Genomic DNA, 11,382 nt, shown 5'->3' on the forward strand with positions numbered 1-11,382 from the left:
GCCTGTTGTGTTCATCCAGCTCTACGCCTTGGTGTCTCAATATATTTCCAAGTCAGGATTGTGAGTGGCTTGGAAGGGAACTTGCAACTGGTGGTGTTCCCATGTATTGGCTACCCTTGTCCTTCTAGGAGCTGGAGGTCACAAGTTCAAAAGGTGCTGTCAGAGGTACTTTTGAGTTGCTGCAGTGCATCTTGTAGATGGTACATACTGTAGCCTGTCTTGTTGCTGGAAGGGTTTATGTCCAAGGTGGTAAATCCAGGGCTAATCAAGTAGTCTGCTTTGTCCTAGGTGGTCTCCATCTGTGTGGCAAGTGGAGAGTATTCCATTACACTCCTGACTTGAACCACCTAGATGATGGACAGGGCTATGGGTAGTCAGAAGATGAGTTACTTGTTCCAGAATTGCCAGTAGACACAGTACTTGTATGGCTAGCCCAGTTTAGTTTCTGGTCAATGATAACACCAGGATGTTGTTGATCGAGATTTCATGACAGTAGTGCAATTGAATGTCCAGAGGAGATGGTTAGATTCTCTATTGTTTAGATTGTCATTGCCTGGCACTTGTGTGGCATGCATGTTATTTCTCATTAATGCACATTGTCACTTTCCAAATGATTCCAAATCCCCTCAAATGCAATAAATTAATCTGGAAAGTAATTGCACTTGGAAGCAATATGGCAGTCATCATGAACGTGGCAATTACAGTTTCATTGGGCAAAATGAAATGGATGATGTGTTCCTTGCAGGGCTGGTTGAAAGAGTGCTATCAATCAGGATGCTGGGAAAGAGCTCTGCTACAAGCCTATAACAATTTCTTAGATGATAGATGAGCTCTCGGTTTAACATACCATTTAATCAGGGAATGCCTTTGAGGTGGAGTGAAGGTCTCAATAATTACTCACTTTGAAGGGTTCAAACATAAAGTGGAAACTGGAGCTTTATTGTTATAGCTATATATAGGCTAGTAAGCAATACTGGTTTAAATATCCAGCTGTGTTGCTCTGTGGTTTGGAGTTGTAAAAGCCATTTTATTTTAAACTGACATCCCTGATATTGAACATTTCTCTTCAGATACAAGTTCATTAAAAAGCTCCAAAGTTCAACGAAAATGATATTGCAAAAATCCATTCTTCCTCTGAAAACACGCAGCGTGCCTGATTATTCCCTTGTCCTTGGCTTGGTGAGTGTCATGTTTAGCTACAATAAGTCTGTTTTGATCCATGATTCTTCCATCCACTAAAGACAATGACGCCTGACAAGTGGTCTGTCCAAGTTTGAGATCCTGCCAGAGTAAAGTAGCTGTATGAACAAATGACAGTATTTCATTTTTGAAATAATCTGAATAAAGACATTAGTTAAACTTTTGTATTTAGATGAAGAGAGCTGATCTATTTTTATGCATTTAGTTTTTGATTGAACTGAGGCAAATTGTAAACAAGGTGTTTGCAACCTTTCTAAAACTCTTTATGATGTGGGTATTGTTGGCAAGACCCAGCTTTTGATACCCATCCCTAATTGGCCTTGAACCAAGTGGCTCACACTATCGTTCTAGAGGGCAGATAAGAGTTAGCCACACTTACTATGAGTCTGGAGTCACATGTTGGCCACACCAGGTTTGGACAGCAGATTTCCTTTACTAAAGGACATTAGGGACCCAAATGGAATTTTACAACAGTTGATAGTGATTGAGGTAGCTTCTAATTCCAAATTTTTATTTGCGTTCCAAACCCACCAGCTGTCATGGTGGGATTGGGAGCAGTGTACTTTTCCAGTACACAGTCCTCACTCCACCCAACCCTTGCTGTACGCCTGACCATCATATAAGCTGTAGCCAGTCACACCCAGGATGAAAGGCCAGTTGGGTGTGGAATGAGAGTGAGACCAGTGTACGTGAAACTGTGCTGGATTGTGACTTTCTCCTGTCTTCACACTATATTATCACTGCCACTCCCTCCCCTTGCTTCAACCAAAGCACCATCCAAATAATGACCACCTATAGGTGCAAGCATTTGAGAATCTGATTATGGCTGCATTGTATTGCACTCTAAGTATCTCTTGTACTCATTATTGGAGACCTTTTGCATTGATGGGACCCAAATCTCTCAATCTGCTTTTTCATCTATGTACTCTGACTCCCATCCCAGAACCAAATATGACTGATTAAAATATACCAAACTACAGAAGAGGAGTAACACTCTATATATAACTCTTTTAGCCTTCCTGCAAGCCAACTCCAATTGTTTTTGCTATTTGATCTCTCTCCCTATCTGTAGGACGAGACCCTTGTCCATTGCCAGTTGACAGACATGGAGGGGACAGAATTCGTATTCCCTGTCTGCTTTCAGGATAAAAGTTACCAGGTTTGTCAATCTTAACTGTGTGTGTGTATATAAAAAGCCATTTGGCCCAACAGGTTCATGCTACACATGAGCCTTGTCCTACCCTCTTCATCTCAAACCCATCAATGTATTCTATGATTTTCTCCATCATATGTTTCTCCAGCTTCACCATCAATGTCATTCTACTATTCAGCTCATCTGCTCCCTGTTAGCAAATTCCACATGCTCATCATTTGAGTAAAGTGTTTCCTGAGTTCCTTATTGGATTTGTTATTTCATCATGCTCCCTAGTCACATCCTGCATACAGCAGTGAAACAGATCCTTCAGTCTAACTCGTCCATATTGATCAAGTTTCCCAAACCTAACTTGTCCAACTTGCCTATGTTTGGCCCATATCCCTCTAAATGTTTCCTATTCATGTATCTGTCCAAATATCTTTTTTATTAAATATTGTAACTGCACCCACATCTGCCACTTGCTCTGGCAGTTCATTCCACACATGAACCACCCTCTGTGGAAAAAGGTTGCCCCTCCAGGTCCCTTAAATCTTTTTCCTCTCACGTTAAAAATATGCCCCCTTCTTTTGAAATCGCCCACTGTAGGGAAAAGCCCTTTGCTGTTCATCTTATCTATGTCCCTCATGATTTTATAAACCTCTATAAGGTTATGTCGACCTCCTACGCTCCAATGAAAAATGTCCCAGCCTTCCGGTCCTGGCATCATCCTGATAAGTGTTTTCTGAACTATCTCAATTTAATAATATCATTCCTTTCAGAGGCCAACCAGAACTGTACACAGTACTTCCAGAAGAGGCCTCACCAATGGTCTGTATAACCTCAATATGACATCCCAACTCCTGTACACAATGGTCTGAGCAATGAAAGCAAGCATACTAAACACCTTCTTAACCAGCCTGTCTACCTGTGATACAACTTTCAACAAACTATATACATGAACCCCTAGATCTAACTCTGATTTTGGATTGCAGTACTTTACTGTTAAACATAATGTAAAATTCTACCATATGGTCATGTTTGCCATAATTTACTAATTCAGTCTACTGTATCTGGGATTATACAGTGTGCATTCTGAAACTTTAAATTATTATTGCACAGAAGGAGTCCATTCACCCACTGTGCCTACACTGCTTCTGTTATCTAGTGCCAATCTCCTGTCTTTCCCCAAATTTCCCCTAGGGACACAATAATACAACCTTCCAACTCATTTCCTTAAATTCCTCATCCTCCTAGTCCCTTTGATTTCTAATTTCAGGGAAATTAACTTTCCTTTAACCAAAACAAAAGCTAAAGAAGTCATATTGGACTCAAAACGTTAGCGCTCTCTCTCTCTCTCTCTCTGTGGATACTGTCAGACCTGCTGAGTTTCTCCAGCATTTTTTTTATTTTTTGATTTCCAATGTCTGCAATATTTTATTGTTACTTGTTTAACCAAGAGCCTGCTTGTACAGTTGCTAAATGATTAGCTTCTGACTAGAACTCGTCAAACACCAACCCGGACTGTCATTGTGAAGGTAATTGGTGTTATCCAAATGTGCAATCGCCCTCACCCCTTCAAAGCAGAGCAGAGTCACCTTGTTTCTTTTCCTCGTGACCAGGTTGACTTGCCTGGGTTATCTGCACTTCCTACCAAAACGCAGTCAACAATCCATTTTAGTCATCTTGCAAAGACCACTGGGACACCTAGCATGTAACTGTACATGATGAAGTGTTGTTGAGCAGTGTGTAGACTGACTGAAGCTGATGTGAAATTGCATGTTGCAAGTTAATGAGTGGGGAGAAAGCGATCATTGACTGACTGTCATCGATGTTTGTTTGTTTGTTTCACTGAGACAGACTGTAATCCACTGGCTAGTGAAACTGACACACATTCAGTTCCCTCCAGAGCTACAGAACAAGAAGATTTATTTAATGCTTTGAGTTTTTTAAAACAGACTATTCAGCTCGATTGTTGCATTGAATAATGGAGTTGTTTATCCGTAAACATCTCGCTGTTCTCCCAAGCCCCCACCCCCAGCCTGCACAGTGCACCTGCACCGTCTGTCCTTATCAGTAATCAATCTATGGGATCTGCTGGATGGAGCGGTCAGTAGAACACTCAGGAACACAGTCTGCTAAAACGAGAACATTGCTAAAGATTTATCGAATTCCTCTAGGTTCCTGTTAAGCCAGCATGAAACTCTGCTCCCAGTCCATCTATGTTCTGAATGCATAGAGGTTCTGAGTAAATTGGGTTTTGTTTTTGTTTGTGGGAGGAACTGGTGAAGCCAGGAAGATATGAGAGGAAGCTGCTGCTACTGGGGAGACAGCAGAAATCATTCAGCAACTGTGAATTGGGTGTGAGGGGAACTGCTGCATTGAATCATCTTGTATCATAGTTGGATACCAGAAGTGTGTACACTGGTCTCATTTGTCACATTTGCAATGTGCAATGGGGTTTTTGTTCTGGTGTTTGGCAATTAACTAGAATCCAGTTAGGAGAATGGTGGAGAAACTCAGCAGGTCGAGGAACATCTGTGGAGAGTGAAATAGTTAATATTTCAAGTCCGGTATGCCACCTTCAGAACAGTCCGACTGGACTCAAAACATTTAACTGTTTCTCTCCTTGTGCTGCCAGATTTGCTGAGCTTCTCTAGCATTGTAAAAGCTGTACAGTGTCCCACCTCCTAAACAGCATTCCACCCAGACCCACCCCCTGTAACCCTGCATTTCCCATGGCTAATCCACTTAGCCTGCACATCCCTGTACACTATGAGCAATTTAGCATGGCCAATCCACCTTTTGGACTGTGGGTGATAGCCCATGCAGACACAGGAGAATGTGCAAACTCCACACAGACAGTGAAATTGAACCTGGGTCCCTGGCATTGTGAGGCAATAGTGCTAACCACTGAGCCACCATGCCGCCCCATTCTGGGTTTGTTCCAGATTTCAAATTTCTGCAGTTTTTTTCCCCCCTCTTTTTTTATAAGAGAATCCAATTGTCTTTGGACAACTGAATGTTGTTGTTGTTATTGCTGGCCTGAATATTTTCTATCATAAACAAGGAATTCAAATATAAGCAAAAATGCTGGAAGTGTTCGGATCAAGCAACATCTGTGCAGAGAAAAGCCCTCCTTCCCTGTTGCTGGGCCAAGTGCATTGATATTGGAGTTGGGTTGTCATGTTGTGGCTGTACAGGACTTTGGTTAAGTCACTTTTGGAATATAGCATTCAATTCTTGTCTCCCTGCTATAGGGATGATGTTGTTAAAGCTTCAGCAAATATTTACCAGGATGTTGCCAGGGTTGGAGGATTTGAGCTATAGGGAGAGGCTGAATAGGCTGGGGCTATTTTTCCCTCGAGTGTCAGAGATTGAGGGGGTATCATGTAGAAGTTTATAAAATCACGAGGGTGAGCAGCCAAGGCCTTTTTCCCAAGGGTAGGGGTGTCCAAAATGAGAGGGCATAGGTTTAAGATGAGAGGGGAAAGATTTAAAAGGGACCTGAGGGGCAACTTTTTCACGCAGGGGGTTGTGTGTGTGTGTGGAATGAGCTGCCAGATGAAGTGGTGGTGGCTGGGCAATTAGGGATGGGCAATAAATGCTACCTAGCTAGTAATGCCCTCATCCCATGAATGAATAATGGGAAAAAAAAGTTAGACCGAAGGGTCTGTTTCCGTATTGTACAGTTCTATGACTCGAAGACCCTGGAACTCCCTCCTTCACAGCTCATGAAGGCAGCTCACCACCACCTTGTGTGCAATTTGGATGGTGAGTAAATGCTCGCCCACAAGTGATGGATGACTCTATTTAAAATCAGAGTTAATATTTCAGGTGGAAGATGAGGATTCTTCATCAGAGCTACAAGAACATAGCAAACTTTTGAGCAAGTGGAAATGGGGAAGGAAGAAGAAAAGTGTGAGATAGGGCAGAGAACAGGAGAGATTCACAAAAGGTTTTGTCATTGATAACAGATAAATAAACAGAGACAATGTGTGAATGACCAGGGGAGCAGAGTAGAAAGTGAACAAATACAGGAAGAAATTAAGAAAATAAGTATGGTACCAGTCCCAATATCTTCCTTTTGTGGCTCAGTGTCATAGCCTGTAAAATACCTTGGAATGTCTCAGTATGATAAGGTGCTACATTAATGCAAGTGGTAATTGCTGTTTGTTCAGAAACCTGTTAATAGAATCATGGACTTCCTACAGTGTGGAAACAGGTCATTTGGTCCAACAGTTCTGCACCAACTCTCTGAAGAGCATCTAACCCAGAACCATACCCCTATCCTATCCCTGTAAACCTGCATTTCCCATGGCTAATGCACCTAACTTACACAGCCCTGAACGCTATGGGCAATTTAGCACGGCCAATCCATCTTACCTGCACATCTTTGGACGGTAGGGGGGAAAACCGGAGCACCTGGAGGAAACCTGCATAGACACGGGGAGAATGTGTGGAGTTTGCACAGTTGCCTGAGGCTGGAATTGGACCCAGATCCCTGGCGCTGTGAGTCACCATGCCACCCCTGTTCCTATGTACCTGCCAGAGGGCACCCCAAAGAGAAAAGCAAATGGCTGCAAGAGTGGTGGAGGGTGAGTCTTCAACCTCAATGTTCCCATTCAGGATGCCTCATTCCCAGCTCAGATGAAGAATGAGGCAGTTGGCACCAACGATACTTGCCACCAAAACAACACTGCATTCAACAGTTTCTAATAAGAGTTCATGTTAGACATCAGTAGAATGGGAGTCAATATAGAACAGCAAGCACTTTTTTTTTTTTTTTGAGGAAAAAAGTCTGTAGCAGCAAGGATGATGAGAAGTTGGTGCTTGGGAAAGCCTCTTCCAGCAAGTTCCATTCCAAGCCACATCCTGACTTGAAACCATATTGCTGTTCCTTTACAGTCACTGTGTCAAAAACGCAGAGGCCTCTCCCTAACAGATTGAGGTGTTCCTACACTCTCTAGGGACTGCAGAAAACTAAGAAGGTAGTTTTTACTGTCATAGTCGTACAGCTTGGAAACAGACCCTTTGGTCCAACTTGTCTGTGCCAATTAGACATCCCAATCTGACCTAGTCGCATTTGCCAGTATTTGGCCCATATCCCTCTAAATATTTCCTATTCAAGTATCCATCCAGATGCTTTTTAAATGTCATTTCTCCACCATCATCTCCAGGGCAATTAGGGATGGGCAATGAATGTTGGCCCATCAACAGTGGTGCCCACTGCCTGATACTACTTTTTTTTTTAAAAAAAAGCCCTCGCAGATGACAGTGGGAATTGGGAGAGGAGAAAGAGGAAACCCAGGGTAAACGTTTGAAGTGTTTTTAAGAGTTCCTCCTCTGTCTTCCAGGTCTATGTGAAGTTGAGGCCCTACTGCAGGGAGTTCCTTGAAAATCTGAGCCAGTTCTATGAGGTAAACTCATTAACCAGAACAGTGTGTTCTTCCTGTTATTCCGGTGATATAATGATTGAGACCAAGTTCCACTTGATTATTGAATTGCATGGGGATTCGTGTTGGTAACTTGCATTTCTGTTATGACAGAATTTTACTCTAAGTTGAACAACTCTGACTGTATGAATCTAACAGAGAAAATTGCCATTTCGCCCATGGAGTGTGCTGGGCCTTTGAAAGAACTTTGTCTGACTTTCCGGCTCTTCCCCTATTTTCCTGCAACTCTGTTCTCCTTTTTCTTTAAATTGGGTAACATCCTAGTCTAATAAAGTGAACTTGCATTAATATAATGTTACTGTCCCAGGTCAAGTTCCACAGCCAAATCCATTGTTTCCAAGAGCCGATTGAAGCATACAAGTTTCTTAAGGGACTTGACAGGGTAGATACAAGTAGAGTTTTTCTTCTCGTGGGAGAGTTTAGGATCGGGGGTGGGGGTTGGGGTGGTGGTCACACTTTTTTTTTTAAGACAGATGAGGAGGAATTTCTTCTCTCCATATATAGTGATTCTGTAGAATCCTTTACCACCATGAGCTGTTGAAGCTGGATTGTTAAGCATATTCAAGACTGAAATAAGACAGCTTTCTAATTGGCAAGAAAATCCAGGATAATAGGAAAAAGGCAGGAAAATGGAGTTGAGGATTATCAATTTGGTCATGATCTCATTGAATGTCAGGGTAGACTCAATGGGCTGGAAAGCTTACTTCTGCTCGCATGCCTTATGCTCTTGTGTGTACAGTTCCCATGTTGTTCAGTGAACTGAATAGTTCAAATCTCACCTGCTCTAGGTGTGTGTCATAATAGGTCTGAGCAGATTGTTTTTTTTAAACTTTTCTTGTATCCTGAAGAGAAATTTCATGGATAGCTGGTTATTTGTCTCCTTTTTCCCTTAAGCAGTTAGTTACCAAATGTGATCCACTTGGCATAGTGGCCTCCTGGGTTTTATCTCCAGAAAAACCATGCAGTTTTACATTACTATCAGAGATTTACAACCCAAGTAGTACTTCTGGAGTGCTGTTGGTGTTGCAATTGAGCAAGTAGCTTGTGTACAGTAATCTCCCACAAATAGCAATGCAATATTATAGAGAGGAGGATGAGAAGAGTTGTATTTCATATGATGACCCTGCTGTCTCTCACATTTTTCCCCAAAAAGAGGTGTGACGCTTACTACCCTGTCAACCACACCCTAGCCCAAAATGCAGGCTGATCCCATAGCAGAGTAACCGCAGGAAGCTGCTAAGCACAGAAACATGACCAGGAGGGTCATGCTTGACTGTACCTCATGGTACTTGAAGTACCGTGACTATTACCTACACCCCAGCAGCTGTGTAACCTGTTTTGAGCAACAAAATAGTGCCCATTTTGTTCTACGTTTATTGATCTGATTTCAGAATTGGTTCAGATTTTAATCAAGCTTTCTAGTATGTGATCACAGTGTCTAAATTGGCAGTGATATTGGGATGAAGATGAGAGAAGAGACAGTTGTGTAAATTAAGCGATCTCCTGTGCGAGGGTGGGGGTGGGGAGGTGGTAGAGAGCAGAAATGACAGAATTAATTGGAGCTGTGAAGAAGTTCACAATTAACTTTATTTATAATTGCTTTAAACCTATTATCTTTCTCACCACCTGAGTAGTGCTATCTGTTATCAGGTTTGCCAGTTGATTACCGGTGAACCTGTAGACGTTAACTGGATAAATTTTGGCTGTGCGTTTATAGAGGCTGCTCTTCACAGGTAACCCTACCTACTCGACCAAGAGTGGCATCATTGTTGAGCTCTATTGTGTCAGCACCTGACATTTATGCACTTTCTTGCATTGGATGCCAAGGAGGAATCCAAGATCATTCTTTCTATATCCAATGACTGCTCTGTGTAGATCTGCTAAGGGCTAGGGGAGGCATAGTTTGCACTGTTCTGCTTTCTTTGGCTCAATACAAACTTGGTATTGAAGGAATCACAAATAAGTCTTTAAGTTAATGGCTGACAGCTTATGATAAATTTCAAATTTTTTATTTTGCTCCTCCATGATGGTGGCCTTCCCTACTTCACTCTGCTTTAATCGCTAATTTGATTTGATTTATTGCAGTCACATGTACCTAAGTACAGTGAAAAGTTTTTTTGTTTTGCAAGCGGTACAGGCAGATCATAGCAAATGAGGACACACAGATTATTGGTTGCTTAGACTGAGTGAGGTATTCAAGGTTACAGCTGCACAGAAGGTGCACAAAGCAAGATCAAAGTAACTTTGGCAGAACCTTGAACAAGTGAGTAGGCTGCTTCCAAATCTAATCCAACACTTATTCTTGTATTAGATCATTCTCTTCACGACTGCTACAAAGGATTATGTTGACAAACTGCTTGATATATTGGACCCACGCAGACGGCTGATCAGGCAAGTAATTCATGTTTGTGCAGCAAGTTTTAACAAATACTCATTTGAGTTGAATCTTGCTGTTGTAGCACAGTCCTATTAGAGACAGGTGATGTATCTTTTGAATGGGCTATTGAAATCATAAACATCTTAATCTCAAACATTCATTCCCTCCACCTCTGAGAAACAGCAGCAGTGTGTACCACCTGCAAAATGTACTGCAACAACTCGCCAGCCTCTTTTCACAGCACCTTCCATAATTTGACTTTTGTCACAGTTCATACAGGGCAACACTACCACCTGTACATTCCCCTCCAAGCTACACACCATTCTGACTTTTAAATATATTGCTGTTCCTTCACTCACTGGGTTAAAATCCTGGAATACTGCACAGCCTGAATCATCATCATTGTCATCATCATCATCATCATCATGGCGATTAGGGACCAAAAAAAACCTGGCCTTGCTGATGCTGATATCCAAGAACGAATAAAAATAACCTTACAAAAGCAGCCACTTGTTATGTAACTGGTCTTACTGTGTTCCATAACATTGGATTCAAGAGCTCAATGAGTCAGTTTAGAATAATTTGCTCACCTGGTCCATTTTAAATGGAGTCTATAAAATGTTCCTTGTCAACAAAACTTAAAATTATTGCAGGCATCGACTGTATCGGAAACATTGCGTCTGTGTGCAAGGGAACTACATCAGGGAACTAACCACCCTCGGCAGGGATCTGGCAAAGACAGTTTTTGTAGACACTTCAGCAGAGACTTTCTCTTGTCAGGTAAATGAAGATATATTGCTGTGTTCCATGGAAGTGCTTTTTTCCCTGATTCCTGTTTTGACCAGCTATTGTTCTGTTTGCCAAGTATAGTGTTGTTGAGGTACATAAAGTACATCATCTTTCATCATCTATTCAACCATATCTGGCATCACCGTTGAACCCTCCCCCATTTATCAACTCGCGCACCGTCTCTTTCCTTGAATGAGCTCAGTGTCAGTCATTGAGCTCAGAAAAAGGTTGTTTTGACCCTTCATAGCTGCACCAACAAAAAACAACCACCTAACTTTTTAAAGCACTTGGCCCATAGCCTTGTATACCTTGACATTGCAAATGCACACACAAATACTAAAATATTATGAGGGTTTCTGCCTCTACTGCCTTAGCAGGCAATGAGTTCCAGATTCCCACCACCTTCTGGGTGAAAATGTTTATTCTCT

The 11,382-nt window shown here is 42.0% G+C and overlaps 1 protein-coding gene across 12 annotated transcripts in view; it reads left to right on the plus strand.

The window, feature by feature from the left end:
- The window catches only part of LOC109938275 (CTD small phosphatase-like protein 2-B), a 29,989-nt gene that overhangs the window by 11,276 nt on the left and 7,331 nt on the right, over nt 1-11,382 (plus strand). For 9 of the 12 annotated variants that reach the window (XM_048614221.1, XM_048614225.1, XM_048614217.1 and 6 more), the window contains exons 6-10: nt 1,071-1,179; nt 2,273-2,359; nt 7,690-7,752; nt 10,100-10,179; nt 10,819-10,945. In XM_048614221.1, coding sequence (XP_048470178.1) covers nt 1,071-1,179; nt 2,273-2,359; nt 7,690-7,752; nt 10,100-10,179; nt 10,819-10,945 — 466 coding nt within the window. The remainder of the gene's footprint in view (nt 1-1,070; nt 1,180-2,272; nt 2,360-7,689; nt 7,753-10,099; nt 10,180-10,818; nt 10,946-11,382) is intronic. The other 3 variants (XM_048614228.1, XM_048614227.1, XM_048614226.1) reach the window with 2 other exon arrangements.

Source organism: Rhincodon typus, chromosome 29 (genome assembly GCF_021869965.1).
Source record: "Rhincodon typus isolate 14 chromosome 29, sRhiTyp1.1, whole genome shotgun sequence".
NCBI classification, from domain to species: domain Eukaryota; kingdom Metazoa; phylum Chordata; class Chondrichthyes; order Orectolobiformes; family Rhincodontidae; genus Rhincodon; species Rhincodon typus.